The sequence below is a fragment of the Moschus berezovskii genome, chromosome 25 (assembly GCF_049115385.1).
Source record: "Moschus berezovskii isolate FMDL1 chromosome 25, NW_MosBer_1.0, whole genome shotgun sequence".
NCBI lineage: Eukaryota > Metazoa > Chordata > Mammalia > Artiodactyla > Moschidae > Moschus > Moschus berezovskii.
The window spans coordinates 1,599,405-1,626,106 of NC_142484.1; the positions used below are offsets into that span (position 1 = coordinate 1,599,405).

Below are 26,702 nucleotides of genomic sequence, written 5' to 3' on the forward strand. Positions count from 1 at the left end.
ACTCCAGCCTGCGGTTTGGGGACACAGTTCAACCCCTCCACAGAAGGGATCCATTGTTTCTGGGCCTTCGAGGGTGGGGATGGGCAGAGAGGACACACTGTGGAGGGCCCCGGGGTCTGGTGAATGCTTGGTGGTGAGGGCCAGTCCCGAGTCCCCTGGCCATGGGGGCTGGCAGAGTCCGGGGGCAGCAGAGAGACCCCAACAGTTCAGAAAAGTAAAGAAACAGCGAACGAACATGGGGGTGGGTGAGGGACGCCTCAGGCTGGGCCCTGGAAGCCTGGGGAGCGGGGACCAGTGCGGGGGGAGCCAGCCGGTGGCCCGAGGCTCGGGAAAGGGGACCATGCTCTGGGAGTGCACTCAGGAGACTCCACCCGGGGAGGTCACCAGCTTCATGTGGAGGCTTAGGGACCGGGCCTGGGCCCTTTGCCTGGGGACAGCAGCCGTGCAGAGGTGGACGTGGAGGCTGGGACTGCATGCGGGTGGGGGGCTCCCATGAGGGGTCCCAGCCCCCACACCCTGCACCTCAGCCTCACCTCCGCCTTTGGGCCCTCCAGGCCCCTGCAACTTGCTTAACACTTCCTGGTGACTCGTGTTTTTTTTCTCTTCTCCTCTTGCAGCAACAGATTAGAAAACAACACCCCAACCTCAGGCCTGATGTGTTCCAAACCTCAACCTGCAGTCGGAAGGGGGAAGTGAAACCCGGCTGGGGGTGGGGGCTCCGAGGCGGCCGCCCCAGGAAGTGCCCAGAGCTGCAGCTCACACGCACAGCGAGGACCCATGGCGGAGGCTCCCGGCCACCCCGAGGAGCGGCGGGAGCTGCTGGCGGAAGACGGCTCAGGGTAAGGCCCGGGCCACACGCATGCCCAGGTCCACACAAGCCTTTGCATCCGCACATTGTAGGGCCGCGCTTAACCCGAGGTCTGTGGCACTGCGGGGCCCAGACACGGCTCACAGGCTGCAGGGCGGCTTCCTGGGTCCCTGTCCCTACCCCGCCCAGGGCAGCTAGATGCCTCTTGCATCTACCGCTGAACTGGGCCTCTCTGGGAGACGAGGGTTCACCTACCCGCCAGTGGGATGCGAACGGGGTTCCAGGTGGGCTGGACGCCCAGGGAAGAGCCCCAGCCTTGGGCAGGCAGGGCGGAGACTGTGAGGGCAAGAGGTGGGGCTGGCCTTGTCCAGGAGGCCTGGTCAAGAAGGGGTGCTCAGCATCAGGACCCTTGAAGCCTGTTCTGGGAGTCTGGCCCGGCCTTCTTCCGGGCCGCCCTGCCCCGCTGGGGGTGAGGAGGCAGAGGGTGCTGCGGGTTCTGATCGCCCGGCAGGTGGTGGGAATTGAGGGGCTGACCGGCGCTCCGGGTGGGCTGCGCGTGGGCACAGCCGGAGCTGGGAGGGGACGCTGGCAACCCGGGCGTCTGCAGGAGGCCGCCGGGCTCTGGGGGTGGGGGAGGAGGGGTCCCTGGCTGTGGGGGTCTGACGGTCCCACGGTGCAGGGGCTGCACACGGGAGCGGCCAGGGCTAGTGGATGGATGGACGTCCTGACGGTCAGGGCGTGGGCAGCCGTGTGGAGAGAGGCCACGGGCCCAGAGGGAGGACGGCAGAAAGGGAGGGGCAGAGGGAGGGGGTGAGACGCTCAGAGCCACAGGACTGAGGTGGAGCCGACCAGCTGCCCCCCACGCTCCAGAGCCGCTGCGGGGAGCGGGCGAAGGGAGAGCCAGCCGGCCCACTAGGACCCCCGCCGGCCGAGCCACCACAGGCCGGGCTCCCTGCGGCCTCAGGCTTTCCTTGCAAAGTGGATTCCGCCCCCAGCTCTCCCACGGGGGCTGGAGGCAGTGGCACCCGGTTCAGTGATGATGCCTTTATTGACGAGGAAGGGAGGCTGGAGCTGTCGGCAAGGCGCACGCACAGGCAGGTGAGGGAGGCACAAGGGTGTCTCCTCCCGGCCAAGCTCCAGGGGAGCCCTGGGCGGGGGGCCGCGGGGCTCAGTCCTGGGGGGCAGGGGCAGCTGGGCAGCAGCGGGGCAGCTGGGTCCGGGAGTGTCGGGGCACGCGTGCCCGCCCCAGGCTGTCGGGGGTAGCCGGGGCGTACAGGGCAGGACCCGCTGCTTGCCGTAGGGGAGGGGAAGGAGGCTCGACCCAGGCCTGGCGCCCCGGGGAGGCGGCCGTCCTCCTGCGGGGCCGGCCCTGCCGCACGGAGCAGGTGACGGGAACAGCTGTGTCCTTGCTCGGGCTCCTCACGCCAGCACCGCCCGGCGCGGGCTCCCGTGCGCCTCCGGCCGCCGCATGCCCATAGAAGGGCACGGCTTGCGCGGCCTGGCAGGGGCCTGCCCGCTCCTTGGCCCCGTCCCTGACCAGCCCCCACTGCACGCGGAGGAGAGGGGCCGACGGCGCACCCAGCCACCCGCCCCAGGCCGGGCGGCTCGCCGGGGCCTGTCCGTGGGGCTCGGCAGAAGGACCAGTCCAGAGACACCTCCACCCTGGAGCTGGGCGCCCCCGCGACACCCACCCCCGGCACGGTGTGCGTCCTGACCTTTCAGCATGAAACTGAGACCCAGGGCGGGGCGGGGGGTGGTTCTCGTTTCACACGATGACAGAGGGAAGCAGGGATTTTCCTGTTCGGGGTGACAGAGAAGTCCCCGACGCCCAGGTAGGGGACCTGTGGCTGGGAAGCCCCTCCCCGGGGCCCCCCGGAGGGCCAGGGTCTGCTCGGGCAGAAAACAGAGCTCAGAGACTGCCAAGGTCTGTCTCCCAGCCCCCACTGGCTGCCCAGAGCAGAACCGTCAGGTCGGTAGGTCCAGAGCAAGCCACCCCCTCAGACTGCCCGAGCACGGGACCTGCCCCCTCAAACCTCCCCAGACGCCTTGGAGGCCCATGGGTGCCCCAGCACTCCCCGAGGCCAGGCTGGAGTACGCAGGTCCTCCCTGCGCCCGCCGCCACCCGCAGGCAGCATCCCAGGGCCCTCCCTGCCTCCCCCGCCGCCCCAGCTGCAGCCCTGCACCTCCCCAGTTGGCTGGGACGACAGGGTGGCCTGCAGACCCTTACCCCTTCCCCGGCCATGCTCTTTGTCCACAAGCCATGGGACCACGTCCTTCCACGCATGGAGTCGTGTGCCAAAGGAGTGGCACGATCCACACCCAGGGTGGCCACTGCTGCCCCGGCCACACGGCCCTCACTGCTCCACAGTCTGACCTTCCCAGCCCTTCCCCATTCTGGAAGGTGCTAGAATCACCGCAGACTTTAGACAGGACCTTCCTCAACCTCCCTGGCTGCCCCACCCCCTCTCCAGGCTTCCGAAGTTTCCTCTTAGCTCCCCTCCCCTGGTGGCCCCTACCCCAGGTTCCCTTTGCATCCGCCACTGCCCACGGCGGGGGCCCGTGTAGAGCTCCGGTCTGTCTCCTCCCGGGGCAGGGCTGGGATGGGGTGAGTGGGTGTCTCCCTGACCCCCAGGCCACTGTCCCCTTCCCGGCCTGCCAGATAGGGTGTGACCCCCGCTCAGGTGACGCTGCCCCCTCACTGCTCCATGTGCCAAGCTCAGGGGGCAGGCGGGCAGCAGGGGAACAGCCTGCAGGCCCCTTCTCTGGGCCATCTGTCCCTACAGGCCCTGTCGAGCCTGCCTTCTGCGCTGCAGGGTCTGCAGGACAAAGGCCACTGGTCTGCACGGGGTAGCAGGCAGTGGAGGAAGGGCCAAGCCGGCCCAGAGGCCTTGGACACATCCATCCGGAGCCCAGGGACACGTCCCACCAAGGGAGCCAGGGTGGGAGGGGCCCATGGCACCGGAGAGGCCCTGGGTGGGGAACCCCAGGCACCCCATGACTCTCCCTGTCTCCCACTTGCCCTCCCAGCAGGCCCAGCACCACCTGGTACAGCTGGGCACGCGACCTGGAGCAGTGAGTGGCGCCAAAGCCTGCTCAGGAGGGCTGACGGCCCCCCAGCCGTGCGGGCTGATGGGGCGGAGGGATGGGGGCCACACACTGGGGCCAGATCCGGGGGCGGCAGTCAGAGCTGGGTCAGGCCTCAGGACCCCCAGGTGGGCCTCATCTCCTCCTCCCCCAGGTCAGGGGTCTCGGGCGCCCGGAAATTTCCCAGGGGAGCGGGAAGGCTGAGCTCAGCGCAGATGATGGATGCCTTCCTTCTGCTCCTCCTCCCGCCTCCATCTGGACCCTTCACATCCCCTCCTCGGTGCGGGGGAGGGAAAGGACCTTCACACACACTTGGGGAAGTCACTGCAGGGCCCACCCTGCGACTTGGGAAGCCGGAAACCCTTCCCTGCCTCCCCACCCCCTTCCTGGTCCCCATCTGCCTCCTCAGAGAACAATCCTGGAGCCACCGGGGCAGAACCAGGGGGGTCTTGGGGCCAGGATGGGCGGCCCTGCCAGAGGGGCACTGTGGGTCGAAGCGGCACTGCCTCCCCCCACGCCCCCTGCCCCGGCCTGCCTCTGCAGTGGCACCCCTTGCAGGGCCCAGAGCGAGGGCCAGCCCGCCTCGGGCAATGGTGAGAAGCCCCCCAGGCCGGCCCTGAGTGTCGCCTTTGCCTTCTTCCATTCTGACCCAGGGCAGGGGCTGGGTGGGCCCAAAGCCCCAGGGCAGATGGCGCCCACTGCTGCACCTGGCCTGGGACTTTCTGGGGTGACTGCACCCCACCCCGAGGTCTCAGTTTCCTGAACTGCAGAGTCATCGCTCACACCCTGAACCGGCCTCGCTGAGTGCTGGAAACCAAGATGCTCACGGCCCTGCCAGGCAGGCCGGTGCCAGGGCCCCCTTTCCACGGGCAGAGCTGAGGCTTGAGGGCTGTACCTGCTGCTGGAGGGCGGCTGGTCGCCGGCTCTGAGCATCTGCTTTCCTACAGGGGCCCAGGCCCCCTGAGATGCAGCGAGGCGTCGGGGGAACCCAGAGCTGGCTGGGCTGCCCTCGGAGGCCCTCAGAATCCCCACACGCTGGTGCCCCTTGAGTGTTCTGGGAGCTGGAGAGCCACCCCAAATAGGGAACAACCCAGAAGATGCCCCGGGGTCCGCCCCAAAGCGGAGATGGGGTTCAGCAGCGGTGGGCGGGCAGGTCCTCTCCAGGGCCCCCTGCAGAGGCGCCCTCAGCGTCTCCCCAGGCCCAGCCCCAGGCCTATGCGTCTCAGGGCCCTCTTTCCATCGGCTGCTCAAGGCCTTCTTGGAGAAAGGGGTGGGGAGGGGTCCTGGGCCACAAGGCCACCAGTGAGGGCAGTTCCCAAACCTCCCTGATCCTGCCATGATGCGTGGAGACCCAGCGGGGAAGGCACAGGCGGGGTGCAGGCCCTGGGAAGGCTCAGCCAAAGGGAAGGCCCCACACCTCCCCAACACACGTGAGCCTGCGGGGAGGGGCCGGGCCGGCCTGTGATTGTGTGGAGTTTACAGGAGATAAGGGGACGGGGAAGATCAGGCTCCTCACCGGCCAGCACGGCCCTGCAGTGCCAGACACAGTCAGATAAGGGCTGGGGGTGATGGGAGAGGAAAGCCCTGGCCCTTTCCTGGGGCCAGGCCTGTCTGTCCGCACTCCGTCAGCTCCCCACCTCCGAGCCAGGAGGGTGGGAGTGGGTGGGTGGAGGACGGAGCTCTGTCTGGTCCCCCCGGCTGCTGGGGAGGGGCTGACTGGGAACCTGGGAGCTGGGTGCCCCTCGCCTCACAGGAGCCTGGAGCAGGGCCAGCGCTGGGGGCAGGAGGACGCAGCGGTCGACAGGCACAGCTAGCGGCGAGTAGGGGGCAGAACTGGCTGGTGGTGGTGGGTGCAACCTCAGCCTCCCCACTGTCCCCCGGGGGAGTGAAGACCGGGAGAGGGTTGCCGCTCGACTCTGTGACCGGGAGGTGGGGCTTCAGATGCTGCCCCTTTCCCTCCCCGGGGGAAAACACAAGCCCCTCACTCCAAAGGGGTCTGTGCCCCTCTGGGAGAGGAGCCTGCGCTGCGGACGGCTTCCCTACGGAGGTCCCAAGGCTGCCCACGCGCCCTCTCCTCTTTAAAAGAGAAGTGGGACTTGGGACAGATGGATCCAGCCAGCTGATTCTAGAGGGATCTGGAAAGACAGCATGGGCCTTTCTCCTGGGCCCAGCCCCTCCCCAAATCCCAGCTTCATGGGCCTCCCACCACAGCACCACGCGGGCCCCTCTCCCCTTGCTGGACCGAGGCACACGTAAGACAGATGGGCACTCGGGAACCCTGCTGTGCCAGAGCCACCTGGGAGCCGCTGCCCCAGAGATCACCCGCCCTGATCCCTCTGCCACACTCCGTCCCTCATGGGCTCCCACTGCTTGATACATCTTTTTTTAAAAAAATTCATTGATCTGGCTTTACTGGATCTTAGTGACAGCACGTGGGAACTTCAGTGATCACGTGGAATCTTTCGTTCTGGCGCATGGACTCTCCAGGCAGCTCACGGGCTCCAGGGCCCGCGGCTCAGTAGCTGCTGTGTGGGCTTGGTCACTCTGAGGCGTGTGCGAGCTTAGTCCCTGGACCCGCGACTCCTGCGTTGCAAGGCAGAATCTGAACCTCTGGACCACCAGGGAAGTCCCTGATGCACCTTTCACCGAGATGCAGCTCTGTAAGCGTGAATGTGTGAATGTCTAAACAAGAGGACAGACCCCTCCCTCCCCAGCCCCTGGTTAAGCTCTGTGGTGGCACTAACCTTGCTGGGAGAGGGCAGCGCCTTCATCTCCTGCAGCCACAAGCTTGTGAGCCGTGTTCTAGTCACAAAAGAAAGGACAAAGGATAGAAAGGCTCAACAAGGGAAGAGTTTAAAGGAAAAGAAAGGGAGATGAAGAAAGTAGGACGGAGGGACAACTAGGTGACGGACGGACGGACGGACAGATGGATGGCAGGAGCATGGGGGATGGACAGGTGGTGAATGAGTGAGTGGCTGATGCGTGGCTGGGCAGACGGATGAATTTGGGGTGGACGGGCAGCTGGCTGGACGGACGGGTGGATGAGAGAATACGTAGATTGATAAATGCATGAACGGAGGGGTGTCTGGGTGGATGGGCGATGTGTGAATTGATTGGTGGGGAGGTAGGTGGCTGGATGGCTGGATTGAAAATGGACTGATAATGGGTGGATGGATGGATGGATGATAGCTGGACAGATGGAAGTTGATTAAATGGATGGATGAATTTCGGGTGGCTGAGTGTGTGGGTGGCTGTGTGAGTAAAGGGAAAGGTAGATGGATGATGGATGGACGGCTTGCGGACAGACACAGGAACTACAGTGCATGGGTAAATAAATGCAATGTTACACACAAATAGCCGGACAGATAAATGCAGGTGGATATACATAATTGGTAGGTTTTTATGAGCGGGCAAACTTAATTCACATGACCATTAGGTTTACTACTGTGAGCAAGAATCCCTAGAAGAAATGGAGTAGCCCTCACGGTCAACAAAAAAGTCTGAAATGAGGTACGTGGGTGCAATTTCAAAAATGACAGAATGGTCTTGGTTCACTTCCAAGGCAAAACAGTTAGCATTACAGTATGCCCCAACCACTGACACGAAAGAAGCTGAAGCTGACCAGTTCTCTGAAGACCTACATGACCTTCTAGCAGTAACACCAAAAAAAGATGCCCTTTTCACGATAGGGGATTGGAATGCAAAAGTAGGAAGTCAAGAGATACGTGGAATAACAGGCAAGCTTGGCCTTCAAGTGCACAATAAAGCAGGGCAAAAGGCTGACGGAGCTTTGTCAGAAGGACACACTGGTCACAGCAGACACCCTCTCCAGCAACATGAGAGACAGCTCCGCACATGGGTGTCACCAAATGATCGACACCAAAATCAGATTCGCTATATGCTTTGCAGCCAAAAATGGAGAAGTTCTCTACAGGCAGCAAAAACAAGACCTCAAGCTAACTGTGGCTCAGATCATTAGCTCCTTATTGCAAAATTCAGGCCTAAATTGAAGAAACTAAGCTGTGCAGCTATGACCAATAGGTCTTTCAGGTATGACCTAAGTCAAATCACTTATGATTATACAGTGGAAGTGACAAATAGATTCAAGGGCTTAGATCTTATAGAGTGCCTGAAGAACTATGGACAGAGGTTCATAACACTGCACAGGAGGCAGTGACCAAAATCATCCCAAAGAAAAAGAAACGCAAGAAAGCAAAATGGTTATCTGGGAAGTCTTACAATAGCTGAGAAAAGAAGAGAAGCTAAAGGCAAAGGAGAAAAGGAGAGATACACCATCTGAGTGCAGGGCTCCAAAGAATAGCAAGATATGCCATCTGAGTGCAGGGCTCCAAAGAGTAGCAAGGAGAGATAAGAAAGCCTTCCTAAGTGAAAAATGCAAATAAATAGAAGAAAACAATAGAATGGGAAAGACTAGAGATCTCCTCAAGAATATCAGAGATACTAAGGGAACATTTCATGCAAAGATGGGCTCGATAAAGGACAGAACGATATGACCCTAACAGAAGCAGAAGAGATTAAGAAGAGGTGGCAAGAATGCACAGAAAAACTGTACAAAAAAGTTCTTAATGACTCAGATAATCACGATGGTGTGATCACTTACCTAGAGTCAGACAGCCTGGAGGGTGAAGTCAAGTGGGCCTTAGGAAGCATCACTACGAAGGAAGCTAGTGGAGGTGATGGAATCCCAGTTGAGCTGTTTTGAATATGAAAAGATGATGTTGTTAAAGTGCTGCACTCTATATGCCAGCAAATTTGAAAAGCTGAGCAGTGGCCACAGGACTGGAAAAGTCAGTTTTCATTCTACTCCCATAAAAGGGTAATGCCAAAGAATTCTCAAACTACTGGACAACTGCGCTCATTTCCATGATAGTAAGGTTATGCTCAAAATCCTTCAAGCTAGGCTTGAGCATTATGTGTACTGAGAACTTCCAGATGTAAAAGCTGGGTTTAGAAATGGCAGAGGAACCAGAGATCAAATTGCTATCTGTTGGCTCATAGAGAAAGTAAGGAACTCCAGAAAAACATCTACTTCTGCTTTGTTGACTACAACACAAGCCTTTAACTGTGAATCACAATCAACTGGAAAACTCTTGAAGAGACGGGAACACCAGACCGCCTGACCTGCCTCCTGAGAAACCTGCGTGCAGGTCAAGAAACAACAGTTAGAGCCTTACATGGAGCAACTGACTGATTCAAAATCGGGAAAGAAGTATGTTAAGTATGCCTGTTGTCACCCTCCTTATTTAACTTGTTCAGTTCAGTTCAGTCGCTCAGTCGTGTCCGACTCTGCGACCCCATCAACTGCAGCACGCCAGGCCTCCCTGCCCATCACCAACTCCCAGAATTTACTCAAACTCATGTCCATTGAGTCGGTGATGCCATCCAACCATCTCATCCTCTGTCGTCCCCTTCTCCTGCTGCCTTCAATCTTTCCCAGCATCAGGGTCTTTTTTGACAAGTCAGTTTTTTTGCATCAGGTGGCCAAAGTATTGGAGTTTCAGCTTCAGCATCAGCCCTTTCAGTGAATATTCAGGACGGATTTCCTTTAGGATTGACTGGTTGGCTCTCCTTGCAGTCCAAGGGACTCTCAGGCGTCTTCTCCAACACCAAGTTCAAAAGCATCAATTCTTCGGCACTCAGCTTTCTTTATAGTCAAACTCTCACACCCATACATGATAGGCAGAGTATATCATGCAAAATGCTGGGGTTGATGAATCAGAAGCTGGAATCAGGATTGCTGGAAGATATATCAACAACCTCAGCTATGTAGATGATATCACTCTAATGGCAGAAAGCGAAGAGGAACTAAAGAACCTCTTGATGAAGGTGGAAGAGGCAAGTGAAAAAGCTGGCTTAAAACTCAATATTCAAGAAACTAACATCACGGCTTCTGATCCCATCAACTCATGGGAAATAGAAGGAGAAACAGTAGAAGCAGTGGCAGATTTTGTTTTCTTGGCTCCAAAGTCACTGTGGATGGTGAATGCAGCCATGAAATTGGGAGACACTTGCTTCTTGGAAGGAAAGCTGTGACAAAGCTAGACAGTGTATTAAGAACCGAAGACATCACTTTACCAACAAAAGTCCACGTAGTCAAAGCTATGGTTTTTTCAATAGTCATGTATGGATGTGAGAGTTGGACTATAAAAAAGGTTGAGTGCCAAAGAATTGGTGCTTTTGAACTGTGGTGCTGGAGAAGACTCTTGAGAGTCCCTTGGACTGCAAGGAGATCCAACCAGTCCATTCTAAAGGAGATCAATCCTGGGTGTTCACTGGAAGGACTGATGCTAAAACTGAAACTCCAATACTTTGGCCACCTCATGTGAAGAGCTGACTCATTTGAAAAGACTCTGGTGCTGGGAAAGATTGAAGGCCTAAGGGGAAGAGCGCAGCAGAGGATGAGATGGTTGGATGGCATCACCGACTCAATGGACGTGAACTCGAGCAAACTCTGGGAGTTGGTGATGGACAGGGAAGCCTGGCGTGCTGTGGTTCTCGGGGTTCCAAGGAGTCAGACACGACTTATTCACTGAACAACAACGTAAAGATAAATTTAGAGATGAATAAATAGATGGTTTGTTGGATGAGGGCTTCCCTTGTAGGTCAGATAGTAAAGAATCTGCCTGTTAATGCCAGAGACTGGGGTTTGATCCCTGGGTCGGGAAGATCCCCTGGAGGAGGGCATGGCAACCCACTCCAGTGTTCTTGCCTGGAGAATCCCATGGACAGAGGAGCCTGGGGGCTACAGTCCGTGGGGGTCGCCAAGAGCCGGACAGGACTGAGTGGGACATGAGTGAGTGGATGGCAGACAGATGGACGGGTAGATGAACGGAAACAGCAGGAGCTAAGGTGACGGGCAGCTCACGGCGCTCCGTAAGGGCTTTAGATTGACTCATTGGATGGTCTTACGGGCAAAATAACGGATAAATACGTGTGTGTGGGTGCATTCTCAGTCACTCAGTTCTGTCCAATTCTTTGCACCCCTGATGGACTGTAGCCCACCAGGCTCCTCTGCCCATGGGGTTTTCCAGGCAAGAATGCTGGAGTAGGTTGGCCATTCCTACTCCAGGGGATCTTCCAGACCCAGGGGTTGAATCCACACCTCCTGCAGCTCCTGTATTGGCAGCTGGATTCTTTACCACTGTGCCACCTGGGAAGCCCAAATATGTACGTGACAGGACAAATATATACATTTTCATGCACAATCTAGGTGGGAAGACGGGTGGACACACGAATGGATGGATAGGCAGATAAATAAATGGACGGACAAGGGGGAAGGTCGGTGAAACGTTGACACTTAGATGAATGTAAGTACAACGGGGTATTTAGAGGGGTGGAAGGAGGCACACAAGAACGGACACATGGCTCACCAGCTGGGCAACTGGGCAAATGGACACACAGACTGATGAATGCCTGGGTAACAGTGACCAACAGACGTTCAGTAGTTACTGGGCAAATGGACACACAGACTGATGAATGCCTGGGTAACAGTGACCAACAGACGTTCAGTAGTTACTTTGCTCGGAATGGATGGATACCTAGCTAAATGCTTACGGCTTTTACATGCTTTACATGTATTGAGACTTTTGAATAAATGGACGGATGGGTTTATGGGGGAGGGATGAATAGGTGACGGGTGGATGGAGCATGCGCGTACTGATGTTGAATGGAAGATGGATGGACAGATGAACAGATACAGGACGGGTGGACGGCAGATGGTGGAGGACGGACGGGTGGAGAGAAAACGGTGACGCTGACGCCACACGCTCTCTCTGCCCCACTTTCCCTGTTGGGTCGTGCCCTAGTTGTGAAGCCGTGAACCCTCACCGCGGCATGTAAAGTTCTACCCTTGCTATTAATACCTCCCACCCATCAGTCTGATAAGCGATTGTGTAATTCTGTTTAAGTTTCAGGGGCAGGAAACTCCCACCACCCCAAGGCAGCCCTTTCCCCTGTGGAAATATTTTTCCTTCTTTTGAACCGAAATATGCTTTGGCACATTTCGCTCCTGGCTGTGTGTGGCTGGGATTCCAGAAGTAAGAGCAGGGGGCAAGGAGGATATGGCCAGTCGAGATGGGAACGAAACGCAAGCTTCCTTTCCTGGGGTGATCTGGCTCAACCCACAGCCCGGCCCTGCTGTCCCCCCACCACTGGCCCCACCAGCATCTGGGGGTCTCTGCATCTCTGGCTGGGGGCTGGGACGCACAGTGGGCACAGTGGCCTCTGCCGCACACCCCGCACAGTCTCTGGCCCCTCCTGGCTTGTGCAAGGGAAGGCGGTGTGGGTCACGGGATGCAGCCTGATGCATGGGGGCTAGTCTGAGCCAGAGGGACCACCACAAAATCTCCAGCAGCCAGCACTGCCCCCAGTCACCAAGGACCTGTGGGCCACGTGGAGTCTCTCTGAAGGCTGCTGCCTCCTCCAACACACGGGTATTCACCCCACGCCCACCCGCTCTCTGGTCTGATCCCAACCTCACTCTTCGTCCCCTTGCACGTCTGCAGGAGCTCCCAGCCCCGACAGCCCGGCGCAGCCAGAGATCAGATGAGTTAGGGAGGCAGAGGCCATGGAGTAGCATTGGGGTGGCCGGCAGGCGGCTGGCGGGCATGGTTCTGGCTCTGCCCGGCCCTGACCTTCTGACCTCGGGTACCAATCTGAACCTTGGTCTTCCCACCTGGGGCATGGGTCTACAGTGGCATCGGCCTCTCAGGGCAGTCGAGGGCATGGGTGAGCCCAGCCAGTTGCTGGACACAGGACGGCCCAGCCTGGAGCTGGCCCTCGGGGACTCCCCGAGGGCGAGCTGGGTCGGGCCCTCCCCGGTTCGGCCAGTTGCCTGCTGTGCTCCGCAATGAGTCACCAGGGGCGCTTCAGCCCAACCAGAGGAACAGTGGGCTGGGCTGCTGCTCCTGGGGCCTCGGCCAGAGCCCGGGGGCAAGGGGGGCTGCCGGCCAGGCCACTGCGCTGACCTCGTGCCACTGGCCACTGGTGGGGAGCACGGCTGTCCCGCCCCGACGGGCGAGCCTGCAGCGGCCTCAGGAGCCTTGGTGCCCTGAGCCGCCCGGGGCTGTCTGTCAGAGTCAGGGGTGGGCAGCAGCCTCCCCAGCAGGGAGCCGACGGCATTCCCGGGGTGCCCCGGCCTGCCCCTCGAGGTGCTAATAGGAGCAGAGGGCTGGGAAGAATCAAAGGGAACATGGAGGCCAGGGAGGGAGCGGCGGGGAGGGGAGGGGGGAGGGAGCCAGAGACAGGGAGACACCAGAGGGGAGAGAGCAGGCTGTGGGACCAGGGGGCGTCAGAGGGCATCAGGCAGAGGAGCCAGGCCTGGCCCGGGCGGCCAGGCCAGGCCGGGGGCGAGGGCCGGAGGGGGACCGGGAGGTGGGGGGAGGCTGCCTGCCCGGCACAGGCCTCCCAGGTCTTGCTCAGGCCCCAGGCTGCTGGGCGGCGAGGGTTTCCCTCTGATGTTTTTACTAGTCTCAGAAGGAGCCGGGGGTGGCTGTGGACGAGGCCGAGGCCAGCGGAGAAGGGCGCTGCGGGGGGCCAATGCGAAGCAGCTGCTGGGCGTCCTGGCGCAGGAGAGGGGCTCGGAGCCCCGGAGCCCGCAGGGCCGCGGAGACAGGGCCATTCGGGGTGCCCGGGACAGCCAGTGGGCAGCCCAGCCAGGGGACCCCCAGGGGCCAGAGGAGTCAGGACAGACAGATGGACGGAGGGTCACAGACCCGCAGACAGAGAGAGGAGACGGGAAGGGGGTGTCAGAGCCGGAGACCAGCCAGACAGACAGGGGAGAGACAGAGCAAGAAGAGGTGGGGGGTAGAGAGAGAAGGGGAGAGGGTCCCAGGGCAGGAGGAGCCGGTGCAGCGGGCAGCAGCCTCTGAAGAAGCAGCCGCAGCCTCCAGCCCCAGGGCGGGGGTCAGGCCAGGTCACCGGGCAGCCGGGCACCCGCCAGCATCATGAGCAGCTCTGCGCTCCTGAGGAGGAGTTCTAGCAAACAGGGCCTGGAGAGCCTCCTGAGGTAGGTCCTTCAGCCCAGGCCGGGGCATGGAGGGCAGGGCAGGGTGCCCGCGGGTGCCACCTACGGACTGGCACCACGCTCTTCCCCAGGCACCCGGCCCAGCGGCCCTGCAGCTCCGACCCGTGTGTGTGGGGCCCGTGCCTGCCTGCCCGCCGTCTCCCCCACCGCTGTGTCCCGCCGCCAGCTCCAAGCCCTGCCGGTGACAAGCACGGCCCCAGAGCGGCATTCCCCGCCTCCTCTGGTCCTGCTGGCCCTGGGGACCATCAGGTGACCCCTTACTTTGCAGAGGGTGAAGCCGGACTATGCCCCACATTCTCCGTCCGCCCTGACCGGCCCTTGGCGCACTTGCCGCGGGTGGCAGGCACTGCGGGCCGCATGCACACTTGGAGTCAGGTCTCTGTAGGCAGAAGCTGGGTCTGCATCCTTGGACTTTGGGGCCAGTGCCCTGCCCTCTCTGAGCCTCAGTTTCCTGCTCTGTACAGTAGGGGTGTCGTGGCGCCTGTCTCACAGAGTACTGGAGAGCAAGCAGAAGCGAAGGGCCATGGGTGGGCTCAGAGACCCCGCAGTGCTGGGGGCCTTGCCTCACGTCCCTCTGAGCCACCCACAGTGCCCTTCTCCTCCTCCACCCTTCCAGGCAGCAAGGCCAGGGAGAAACACGGCTTCTTCCACCGAGCCCGCCTCCGCTTCTCCTGAGCAGGGAGGGCCTCCCGCTTCCACAGGACTGCTGGCCTCCTTTCTGGCGGCCTGCTGCTCCCTGGGCAGGCTGCTCGCTCCTGGGGGACGGGTGTCGCTCAGCACCCCAAGTCCACCGCGGCCCTGACACGGGACAGAGCGGGGTGGCTTGTGCGGGTGGGCTCTGCAGCGTCTGAGCGGAGCCGGGAGCCCCGGCCCATCCCGCTCCGGCTCACGGGGTCTCTGCAGACACAGGCATGGCTCTCTCCCCATCCCGCCTGGCCTGGCCCAGCCTGAGGGCCGCAAGGCCAGGGTTGGGGCCACGCAGAATGTTTGCATTCCTGCCGAGCCCGCCAAGCAGGCAGACACTTGAGGGTCTGCCCCTGGCTTCACACCTGCCCGTTGCTGGCTCTGCTGGCCTCCCTGGCACCGCTCACCAGGGGACCCTCAGAAGTGTCTTGGGGAAGACTCCCAGGCAGCTGGGAGGAGTCACCGCTGTCTCCCTGTGCCCAGCTTGTGGCCCCGGTGTGAAGGGGTGCCTGCCAGTCCGGGAGGTCCAGCAGTGCCCTGTGACAAGTAGGGAAACTGAGGCCAGGAGGGGCACTGTTCAGCCCAGTGGGGAGTGGCAGCGAGAGCCCCAGGGCCTGCCTGTGTGTGTCGTCCAGGTGTTGCTTTGGCTTCGTCCCCAAACCCAGTGCCAGGTTACTGCCCTGGGCATGCCAGGGCATGCTGGAGGTGCTGCTGGAGCTTGGATGGTGCAGCAGGGCGGAGGGCACAGGCAGGCCTGGGCGTGAGCCCCACAGACCCAGACGGGCAAAGGCGGGCCTAAGGGTGACCGGCCGGGGCAGGGACAGAAGGCAGCCTGCCTCTGAACCCCCTGGGAACGCCTGCCATGGAGGGCGGGGGGCGGGGAGGTCCCTTGTGAACAGTGGCGGAGAGAGTCTGTCCACCTGGCCAACGGGCACAAGCCCGCACGCCCTCTAGGCCCCGACCCAGTGTGCGTGGGCCCTGATACCTGCACACCTACGTGGATGCCACTCCCAACTCCGAATCTAAGAGGCCTCTGGCTGGCAGACCCTCGCCCTTAGCTGGCGACAGAACCAGACTCAAAGAGGCTGCAATTCACCGCAGGTACCCTGGGGAGCGGGCAGCCACCTGCCTCACCAGGCGGGTCACCCTGGCCTTTCACCTGGGATGCCTGGGAGCAGGGGACAGGGGCTGCAGAGGGCCCCGGACGTCGCTGTGATGAGCGCTGGGTAGGTTTGCTGGGCCAGCAGTGGCCAGGTGCCTGTTAGCTGAATCCACCCAGATCCTCAGTGAAGCCTGGTTTATTCTGGGCTGCGGCCGTGAGGCTGTGCTGAGAACTAGCAGGAGGCTTCAGGCTGGTGGGCCGGGACCCTGGGACTGACCCCCTTCCCCTGGGACTGACCCCCTTCCCCTGCTGTACCCCCATGCCAAGTTCTGCCCCTTCCCAGGTGGCAGGGAGTTACCCCCACCCCCTCCAGTGTCCCCTGGGGGCCTCAGTGCCTGCCTCAGGCCCATCTCAGGCCTGGCCTATGCGGGGACCGTCAGGGACAGCCAGGGACCCTGGGCCCACGCACTTCCGGAGGACTCTGGACTCAGGGCGTCCTGTGGGCCATGCAGTCGTCCAGGGCTCGGCTTTGTAAGGCGGGGCCGAGCTGATGCAGGGCTGGTGGCTCCCGGTCTGCCCGCCGCGCTCAGCGCGCTCCGTCTCGGACATGCCGGTCACCCCCACGCCCGGTTCTCTCGCCTGAGGAAGCCTGGCCCAGGAGGCCCTGAGGGGCGGCCAGAGGGCAGGGAACGTGGCCACTGCCTGCCGAGCTGGCCCGAGGGCACTGGGAGAAGCCAGGCCTGCAAACCACAGTGTGCGAGGGGTGGGGCTGCCTCAAGCCCACCCAAGGCCCCACGTCTGGGGGTGGGTGGCGCCCGCCCTGGCAGGGCTGGGTGCCCGGGGGGTGGTGCTGTTGTGGGTACAGGTGGTCTGGCGTTCAGAGTGAGTTCTGCCCCGGGAGCCTGGGCAAGCCGGCAGGAGCGGGTATGGGGAAGCGAGTGGCCCTGCCCCGGGGCAGGCGGTCAGGGCCGGAGCCCAGAGCGCTGAGGCTGAGGCCAGGCTCCAGCCCTGACCTGCAGACCAGCTGGGGTCAGAGCAGCCGGAGAGCACGGCCAGCGCGCCAGATACCCGGGGCTGGAGCCCGGTCCCCACGGGAGCCTCGGGAGAGCACCCCGTGGCTCCCGGGTGCCAGAGGTGGCTGGATGGGATGCGGCCCCTAGGGGCACCTCCTCGGGCTTGGAGCAGCTCAGCGCAGGTTGGTGGTAGGGGGCAGACCCCCCACAGGGGAGGGTTCAGGACGAGAACCCCAGGTGGCCTGTGGACTGGCGGGGTGGTGGGGCCCTGGCCACGCACAGCTGCTGAGGGGAACGAGACCCCAGCCTGCCCAGGAAGGTGAGGGCATGGGGCTGAGAGGGCTGGCCGTGGCCCCTGACCTGCGGGGCAGTTCTGAGGCCATGGAGGGGAAGCTGCAGCCAGGCGCTGCGTGCCCTGTGGTCCCAGGGCTCCTGTCCTGCCAGGTGATGGAGCAGGCAGGGTGGGGGCAGCGGGACCCCCGTGGAGACAGAAGAGTGAGTGGGAACAGGAGGGGTCGGGGGCACGGGGCCGTGAGCAAGAGGACGGGGAGGCAGCAAAGGTGGGGCCGCACGGGGTGGGAGATGGGCGCCCGAGGGGTCCCAGAACCCCCTGGGCCAGGCAGTGTGTGTGCTGAGTGCAGGAGGGGTGGGCGACCCTGGCCACCCGGGAAGGTGGACCGCGTCAGGCAGGTGAGAGCAGGACGGGAGTCTGGGGAGGACACAGAGGAAAGCCCACCATGGGGAGGGCGCGGGGGCCAGGGGCCCTCCCACGCTTGGGCAACCTGCCTGGGTGCTGAATGGGGACTGGAGGTGGGACCCCAGCTGTGTCTCCCTGGGATGGGGGACCCCCAATGAGTCTGCGCCTCGGTTTCCTTGCCATGGAGGGGTCACTGTGCCCCTCTAATGAGACTGTTCTGGCAGAGCCCTTGGTGGGCAGAGGACCAGGGCAGGTCCCACAGGCTGGCGGAGGCTGGCCCCAGGCCCCCGTCTATGTGGACAGAGAGGCTGAGGCTAAGGGAGTTGGGGTCTTGCCCCCGCCCTGGGGCACGGGCTGTGGGGTCTGCAGGGTCAGAGGACACACAGCGGGGACGGCAGGGCAAAGTGTGCATTAGGGCCGGTTTGGTGGCAAAGCCCCCCACCCCCTGAATGATCCACCCCGAGGGGTCAGGGACGAGGCGCCCTTTGGAGGAGGGGCCGGGGGCTGGGCAGGGGCTCTGGTGGCGGAGACAGCGCATCAGCAGAGGGTCCCGCTGCTCCGTGTGCTTGGGGCCCCGGGGCCCTGTGGGAGCGCTGAGCCAGGAGCAGACAGGCAGCCCGTGCCAGGCTGTGCCTGCCCCCTAGGTGGGCAGCTGAGCTTAAACGACAGGCAGACCCCTGGACTCTGCCGAGCACGGGAGCCCCTTTGGCATTGACTGTGGGCAGAGTCGCACGTGGGGGCGTTGGGGAGTGGGAGTTGGACCCGTGGCACCGAGCAGCAGGAGACGGGAGGGGGTGGCAGAGGCTCCAGCCGGTGCCAGCCACCGGTCGCGTGTCCTGGAGCGTGCCAAAGCCTGGCCTCGTGAGCGCTCCGAGGTCTGTGCCAGGCAGTCCCAGCTGGCTTGGGAGCGTCCGGCTCTCCTGGAGGGCTGTCCAGCGCCAGGAGGAGACCGGGCCGGGCCCGGGGCTGCAGCTGGAGCCGCCGCTCGGTGGGGGTGCCGGGCGGGCGGGTGGACCCCCAGTCCCGTCCCCCGGGAAGTCGGCCCGGGTGAGGCAGTGTGTAGGCGTGGGGGTGGGCAGGGCGACTGAAATGAAGGGTGGGGCGGGGGCGCCCGGGGAGGTCTCCTGGGCTGCCTCGGCCGCGGGCCAGGCCCCTGCAGCGCTGTGGTCAGTGACTCGGAGGAGAAAGGAGGGACCCAGGCGCGCAGGGCACAGGGCAGAGGAAGGAGCGGCCTCAGCCCCGCCGGGCCACCCCAGCCCAGACGGGCAGGCTGGTGAGAACAGATGGGGCAGAGGCGTGGGAGCCCCGCAGCACGGAGGCTGGGCATGGAGCACGTCACGAGAGGTAGGGCGTGCAGCCAGGGGAGGTGACGGGCTGGGCACCGGGGAGCCCAGCCTGGGGGCCAGCCTTGGGGACCGAGGGGAAGCCTGGGGTCTGGAGGCTCAGGGCCCGAGTGCCCACTTTCCACTCTCGGCAGGGTCTTCCAGGGTCACGTGTGGCCAAGCTGTAGGGGTGGGTGAAGCCCCCACAGGGAAGGTCACAGACGCCCTTCGACGGGAGCCTGGGCACCTGGGGGGCCTGATTCCTATCAGGACAGGACACTCTTACCATTCCGGTGTCTGGGTGGCTGGTGAGGGTCTGCCTGGCCTGCTAGGACAGCTCTAGGGATGGCGGTATGGTGGGTAGGCCTGACCCGCCGTGCCCCCCACCTGCCAGCATCAGAGCCCAGACCCCCGGGAGCTGCGTGGGTCCCGGGTCTGGGGTGAAGAGTACAAAGGAGCCCGAGGCAGCAGGACAGCAGGCAGTGGCTGCTAAGGGGGGTGGGGTCTTGTCCGGAGTCCTGGGCTGGGGGTCTTGCTCCTCTGGCACTGCCGCCTCACAGCGGGTGGGCAGCAGCCGGGCAGCCACCGCCCGGGAATGGCAAGCAGCTCCAGATTGGGGGCTGGAGCAGGAGCAGAGAGCCCCGTCCACAGGGACAGAGGCCCCTCCCACAGCGCTGTCTCCTGGAGGGGCTAGGACCAGGGAGCTCCCCCCAGGAGGTGCCAGGACTGTGCATCCCCCAGGAAGGGTGGACCTCCCCCAGGCTCCAGGGAGGATGAATGGGGAGAGGCGGGGCCTTGGGGGGTCCCAGCTCTGAGGGCCGCACCCGTCCATCTTCAGGCCCCTTGGCCACCACCCCCGCCGTGTCTCCTGGGCACCACTGTCCATTTGCTGCCCCGCCCCCTCCCAAGGGCCTCCTCCCACCACGGCCCCTTGCCCCTCCAGGCTGGGTGCAGGCACGGGGGCCCCTCATCCGAGAGGACGCCCCGCATAGAAACGAAGCTCAGAGCAGGGGTTCTCTTCTGGCCCTGGAGCCACACTGTGGGACCAACATGGGCTTTCCTGTGTCCTCTAAGGGCAGCGAGGGCAGCGCCCCCATCACTGGGTCCCTAGCACCTGACAAAATAGAGTGCTGGTGAAAGAAGGTGAGGGAGGGAGGCCCTGGCAGGCCAGGAGACTGGGCTGCACTGGCGGGAGGGAGGTGATGGAGCAGGTGGCAAATGCTGGGGTGTCGTCTGGGCGTCCCTGCCGGGGGCAGGAGGCCGGGGCGGTGCCGGGCGGCTGTGGTCCCCTTACCCACCTTCCCAGGGAGACCACAGGCCCTGCAGCCTCACACCTGTCCCGTCTTCAGCTGTAAGTGGGCACTGAGTCTGCTGAGACTTGGGCAGTGGGGCCGTCCTGCCTGGAGCCAGTAGAGGTGACCCAGGTGCCAGTGGGGAGACGGCCTGGAGGCGGCGTGGGGTGGGGACTTGGCCTGAGGGGCCCTGGGGGCTGGAAGGCTAAGGTCGGGGTGACTCCTCCTTAGTTTGCCTGAGGGGCTGGCTGGAAAGTCACGCAGAAGGAGGTCCGAGTCTTCGGGGGCTCCGGGTGGGCAGGCTCCCAGGGGTCCTCCAAGGGAAAGGCTACCATGTGCCGCCCCACTGAGGGAGGATGAGGGGGTGGCATGCAGGGAGGCTCCTCCGAGAGGCAGCGGAGCCCGAGGGCGGGAGCCAGGGCTGGGGGGCTCTGGACTGGGGAGCTGAGGGGGAGGGGGCCAGTGCTGGGGGCTCTGGGTGTGAGGGTCCATCCACAGGCGCCAGGGCTGGGGGTCTCTGGGCTGGGGGTGCTGGGTGTGAGGGTCCATCCACAGGCGCCAGGGCTGGGGTCTCTGGACTGGGGAGCTGAGGGGGCTGGGGCCAGTGCTGGGGGCACTGGGTGTGAGGGTCCATCCACAGGCGCCAGGGCTGGGGGTCTCTGGGCTGGGGGCGCTGGGTGTGAGGGTCCATCCACAGGAGCCAGTGTTGGGGGTCTCTGGGCTGGGAGTGCTGGGTGTGAGGGGGCCAGTCCACAGGCTGCTCTGGCCTCATGCCCAGGTCAGAGGGCCCTCCACTCCCTCGGGGCCGGAGCAGCCAAGATCCTGGGGAAGGCAGGTTGCTCTGCCTCTGTCCCTGGGCTGCCCGAGGGTGCTGTGGAGCCCCTGCAGGGCTGGCCTCGCTCCTGCGAGCTTTGGGCTCCCAGAGATTGCAGCTGTGCCCCCACCCCGGAGATGCAGGTTGGGTGCCCTGGAGACACGGCAGCCCCTCCTACAGCCCCAGCCTGCGTCTCTGGGGTGCCATCCTCTCTGGTTGTGGGAAAGCTGGTCTGCAAGCTGATGCTCCCTCCTCCAGGGAGGCTTCCCAGATGTGACCTGCCCACGGGGCCAAGAAGACATGGTGCCGGGGGGTGTGGTGTGGGAAGCCTGGACCTACAAGGGCACTTCGGCCTCCTCCTTGGGGACACGGGTCTGCCGTGGTGCCAGCCACGGGGAGAGGGAGCTGGGCCCACCTGCCCAGGGCTGTCCTCAGTTCTCACCTTGCCAAGCGGGGTCAACACCCCTTTTCACAGCTGGGGAGCTGGAGACTGGGCCTGGGGTCTAGCGCTGGAGGAGGGCCAGAGAGGGAGAGTTACAGCTCCTCCCCAGGGGCCAGCAGCTGCCCCTCCCCAGGGGCCAGCAGCTGCCCCTCCAGAGGCAGCCTGGGCCCTCCTCGCCCCCAGTGGGGGCAACAGCCTGCCTTCCACATCCCTGAGGTCTCCCCGATCACCCCAGGGGCAGCAACAGGCTCCCCACCTCCCGTCCCCTGCTTGGAGCCCTTGGTCTCCTGGGGACCACAGCTCAGCCTCTGCCCTCAATCTTGCCCAGACCCCCCACGGTCCCCCGCCCCTGAGTCCTGCTCTGGGTCTTGCCGCCTGGTGCTGGGGGTACAGCCTAAGGGAGAGTCAAGAAGAGCTGGCAACCCACACCCCAGCAGAGGGGACACCCTGAGTCCCCCAGTGGCAGCTGGCGGTGCAGGCTAGGCCTCAGCTGTGGACAGCAGGCCCTGGAGGTGCCTGTGGGGTGGGTGGGGCCGAAGGGAGGGTGGCAGGAGGGGCTCTGGCACCCCCAGCTTGTCGGTCTCCCGGTTCCCCAGGCCACCATAAGGGTTGCTCATCCCTGGGTGGGCTGGGGCAGCCCGTCCGCCTCTCTCCCCACTGCCCTGCCTCTCCAAGACCCCGGTGCCCCCCAGGCCTGCCTCAGAGACCCCTAGGTGGACCCCTCCCGGGTTCCCGCGTCCCCCCTCCGGGGAGCTCTGGACGCCTGTCCCTTCACCCTGCAGTCCCTCCGCCTTGCGCCCACCTGCCCCCCACCATGTATGCCCCTTCCTCGCAGCCCAGCTGGGCCTCCTTCCCAAATGCTGGTCTGACACCACCTGTGCTGCTGTGGGCTCACCTGACATCCCCCCAGGGACAAGGGCACCGCCCCCAGACACAACCTCCACCTCTCTGCCCCAGCCTGACCACTCAGCTCTCCCGTCCACCCTATCTCTCCCTTCTCTCAGCCTCCGAGGTCCGACTCACAGACCCCTGCTCTCATCCTTCAGAACCAAGTTCAAGGTCACCAGCTGAGTGTCCCTGAACGGGGGCAGGGCTGGCCCTGTGGGGTGTCTCCCTGGTCTAAGACGCCCCAGCGGCGCGGACACACCCAGGAAGGTGCTGCTGGGGGTGGGAGGTAGGCCAGGAGGGGCTGGACCCGCGCCCAGGCGGTCAGGAGGGTGGGGGCCCTGTTACCCACTGCTCTGTGCCAGCCCCACCGGGGCGGACGCCCGCACCCTGTGCCAGCCGCCTGCTCGGGGCTCCCACGTGCTCCTGGCTCAGCCCTCACGCTGCCGTGGCACGGGTGAGTGATGGCCGGCACCCTGGCCCCCCGCGGACCCTCCCTATGCTGCACCCAGGCAGCGGCTCCCCTCGAGTCGGGGGGCGCGGGTACTGCCCAGCCTCCTGCCCCATCCCGAGCCCCCCATCTGGGCCCCGCCTAGCCTCTGAGACCAGCTGGCCGGGGGCGCGCGCAGCCGCCCAGCCTGGAAGCCAGGCCGAGCGGCCTCCGGGCCCTTCTACATCGCTCCCTGCACACAGGGGCTCTGCAGTCACTTGAGGCGCCGGTTGCCCTGCGGTGTCCACCTGGGCGAACGGAAGCCCGGGGAAGGGGGTTACTTGAGGGGACCAGACGCCTTGGTGGTCACAGGCACATAGGCTGACCATCCCAGCTCCTCAGACTCCCGCCTGTGGTGTCCAGGGGACAGTGGTCAGGAGGGTGCCTGCGGGTGTCTAGAGGGAAAGGCCCCCCACACTGACCTGGCCATTCTCCCTCAGGCCCCCGGCCCCCAGCTAAGCCCCTGGTCCTTCCCGGGACTCTGAGCTGAGCTTTAGGCTCCCGGAGACAGATGAGCAGAAGGTGGGGGGCGGACAGGAGATGCCTGCAGGGGGCAGAGCTGAGGTGGAACCGAGGCTTGACTGCCTTCTGGAGCTGCCAGGCAGGCGGGGAGGACGGCGGTCAGGATGGCGGGGAGACCAGAGCAGGCCTGGCACCGCCGGGGCCTCGGTGGAGACTGGGGGCTGTGGAGGAAGGGGAGGAGGGGCCCCCGAGGCGGTGGACGTGGCCAGTGGGGGCAGCCGCTGGACTTGGGGACCCCCACTGAGAACGGGGACCCCCAGCTGGCTCACGGGGGCCTGCACACACTCGAGCGCCTGGAGGGCGAGGCTGCTCAGTGGAGCGTGACTGGGCTGGGGAGCGGAGCCCCGCTCCGCGGCCCCTGGGGCTGAGCCCTGGGCGCGCCCGGAGCCAGAGCAGACGCAGGAAGGAGATAATTGCGTTTGTGCAGGAACACCAAATCCCTCGCAGCTGCACGCGGGCCGAGCCAGGGCCACGGGCGGCCGCGCCAGCATCCTGACAGCTCCGCCTGGCGTGCCAAGGGGTCTGGGCCGCCGGCCGGGGGCGCCTTCCCAGGCCAGAGGCCCCCACCCCACCCCAGGAGAGCCGCCCCCCTCTCAGTTCCCAGAACGCGGCCCAGCTGCGGAACAGCGAGGGGGTGAGGTCATGGGAGGGGCCCGGGCCCCATGACTCACATCCTGGGGCGGAGGGAGGGGGGCCGGAGGGAAGGGGCCCGCGCTGCGGGTCAGGGCCCGGGGCAGCGCGGCCTCTCCCCCAGTAGGGGCTGCGGGGAGCCCCCCGAGCCCCCTACCCCGCGTCCCCCACTCTGTTCCTGCCGAGGGCTGGGGAGTCACGTGCGGACCTCCGGGAGCAGGGCTGACCTTCGGAGGGGCCTCTTCTCAGGAGCGCAGTTCTCAGAAAACATGCCTTGGCCTCGGGCCAGCGCCGTTGTCAGGACGATGGCGGGAAACAGTAAACACACGCTGGGGCACCCTGGCTGGGCCGGGGGCCGGGGGGCTGGGCCGGGCCTGCCACCTGGCCCTCACCTGGTTCCCATGCCTGGGTCTTGCAGCGCGTGGACCCCCGGCGTGGAGCGCAGGGACCCACGTGTGAGTGTGGGTTTGTGTCCACGTGGGCCCTAGGGTCCGGCTCAGGAGAAGGAGTGTGCACCCACCGCGTGCATTCCTGCCACGTGTGTGTGTGGCAGGGAGGCCCGTCGTGTTGGCAGGCCTGGGACCAGGGTTGGGTGCAGGCAGCCTGGGGCCTGGTGGCTGGAACACACGGCCTGACTGTGGGTGAGCAGTCTGCGTGGCCTCTGCACTTAGCTGTGCCAGTGAGGGGTCCCCGAGGCTCGGGGAGGGGGCTGGAGTTACAGCCTGAGAGAGGCCCCACCTGGGTACACGCACCCCGCACCGGGGCCCACCAGCACACACTCAGCCCCACACGAACACACCACGGTCTAGTGTGCATGCATCAGTCAGGGGGCCCCCAGGCCTGGGAGCCTCCAGGAGGGGCTGTGGACACCACTCCACCCCGCAGCCGGGGGCCAGGCCCCACTGCCTGGCCCTGCTCGCCTCCCACCCTCAGCCTGGGTGGCTGTGGGTGCTCACGGGAGGAAGGACCGCCAGGCCCCGGGTCCCCCCATCCTTAGGATCACCCAGGCTCTTCCCCCCAGACAGGACACAGCCCCCAGTCCCCGCCGAGGGCCTGGAGCGGGAGGCTGGCTCCGTGATGGGGCCAGGTGTGGGGGATTAGGGGCTCCCCGGAGCTCGGGTGGAGGGGGGAGTCGAAGGCACTTCTGAGGCGCAGGGGTGGGCGGGCGGGGGGCGCCGAGGTCTGAGTGGGAGGCTGGGTTTGCACGGCTGGGGTCCCCTGCGGCTGCTGCGGGGGGAGTGGGCTTGGAGCTGGGGCTGTGGAGGGGCCTGGCTTTTGTCTAGAAGCTCCGGGGAGACCTAGGAGAGATTAGATCATGTGCTGGCAGGCCTGCCGAGGCCACGGGGCCGGCCCACCCTGGCCAGGGGACGGGGCTCTGGAGTGGGCTGCGGGGTCGGGCGGGGGGCATGGCAGGGAGGCGCTGAGACCCCAGCTCAGGAGACCCAGGGCCCTCCTCTCGGGCTCCAGGGAGCCGGGGCCGGCAGGCTGGCCGGGGCCTGTGGTGCCCACTGGGTGCCAACAACTCGAGAGCTGCTGGGCCAGGGCCGGGGTGGCCAGGCCCCAGGCCCCCGGTCTCAGGCCTCCTGTGTAGCCTGGGTGAGGGACCCTGGGAACGCTGGGGGTCAGCAGGCCTGCAGGTGAAGCTCTCCGGGGCCTGGCTCCGCGTGGGCCTCAGTGTCTCGTGGACAGCATGGTCTGGAGTGAGCCCGCACCCGGGTCTGGGGTAGAGTGGCACTGGGTGGGCTGCGGGGTCAGGCACCAGCAGGAGGGAGCCCCTCCCAGGTCCTTCAACAGGGCCTCCCTCTCCCAATGCCTTTTACTCATGGGCGGTGGGGGGGGCAGGCAGGAATGATCGCCCCCTGCCCAAGAGGGTCTCCTGAGGGGCTGGGCTGCCTCTGGCCTGACCCCCGCCCAGGTTACCAGTGCCTAACTGACCGAGGCTACGGCCACTTGACTCAGGGAGAAGGAGGAACGCCAGCTGACCGGCGGCCACAGCCGGCTCTCCGCACCTCAGCTGGGGGTGAGGTGCCTTCCAGGCCCTGCCTGGAGCCAGAGTGGCACTGGCCAGTGTCCGGCTGTGATGAGGGTTAGGGAGCCAGGCTGCTGGCAGGGGCAGAGGGCCTGGCCCCGTCTCTGGGGCTCCCCAGGCCCATCTGACTGTGGGCCCCTCGTCACCAGGAGGCACGTGGATGTCCAGAGGCCAGCCCCACTGGCCAAAGGCACCTTCCTGACACTTTCTCGTGGACTCCGCTTTAGAAACGGGGAAACTGAGGCCTCCAGGGTCCCCAGCTGGCCTGCTTGGGTGGGAGGCGGGGGCGGGGCCCCAAGTAATCCCTTCTCGTGCCCCCAGGCTCGCCACTCAATGGAGTGTGGAGGATGAGGAGGCAGCTGCCCGCGAGTGGTGCCGGAGGGACAGGGAGCAGCAGCTTCGGGCTGAAGACGAAGACGAAGGAAGCCCGTCCCCGGAGCAGTCGGAGCAGGAGAAGCTGTGAGCCACCACCCCTCGCCGGCTCACCCGTCCTGCACCACTGGGCAGAGGGGGCTTCTGGGCATTAGTTCCCCCTGGGGCTGGAGGCCCCAGAGCTGAGAGGATGAGGAGGCAGGGGGAGGGCCACCCTGGAGCCTGAGTACAGTGGGGGCGTTTTCAGGGTGAGGGTCAGTGCAGTGCCGGGGGCCAGGGAGCGCTGCTGGACTCGGGCCGCTGCCTCCTCCCCACCAGCCTCCCGGGGCCCTGACTCAGCCCCCGTCCCCCTGAACGGTCCCCCTGCTTGGACAGATTCTGAGCGCAGCTGTGGGGCCCTGGGCCCCAAGCCCCCTGCCCCACTCCTTGCAGCCATGACTCACGGAGGCCACGTCCAACTTGGCGGCCGAG

At 64.4% G+C, this 26,702-nt stretch overlaps 1 protein-coding gene across 4 annotated transcripts in view; it reads left to right on the forward strand.

Annotated features, from left to right (window-relative positions):
• Positions 1-662: 662 nt before the first annotated feature.
• The window catches only part of LSP1 (lymphocyte specific protein 1), a 35,518-nt gene continuing 9,478 nt past the window's right edge, over positions 663-26,702 (forward strand). For 2 of the 4 annotated variants that reach the window (XM_055415213.2, XM_055415217.2), the window contains exons 1-2: positions 680-839; positions 26,181-26,318. In XM_055415213.2, the coding sequence (XP_055271188.2) occupies positions 778-839; positions 26,181-26,318 (200 nt within the window). In that variant the 5' untranslated portion in view covers positions 680-777. Of the gene's footprint in view, positions 840-1,829; positions 1,907-26,180; positions 26,319-26,702 lie in introns of those variants that run through there. The other 2 variants (XM_055415216.2, XM_055415214.2) reach the window with 2 other exon arrangements.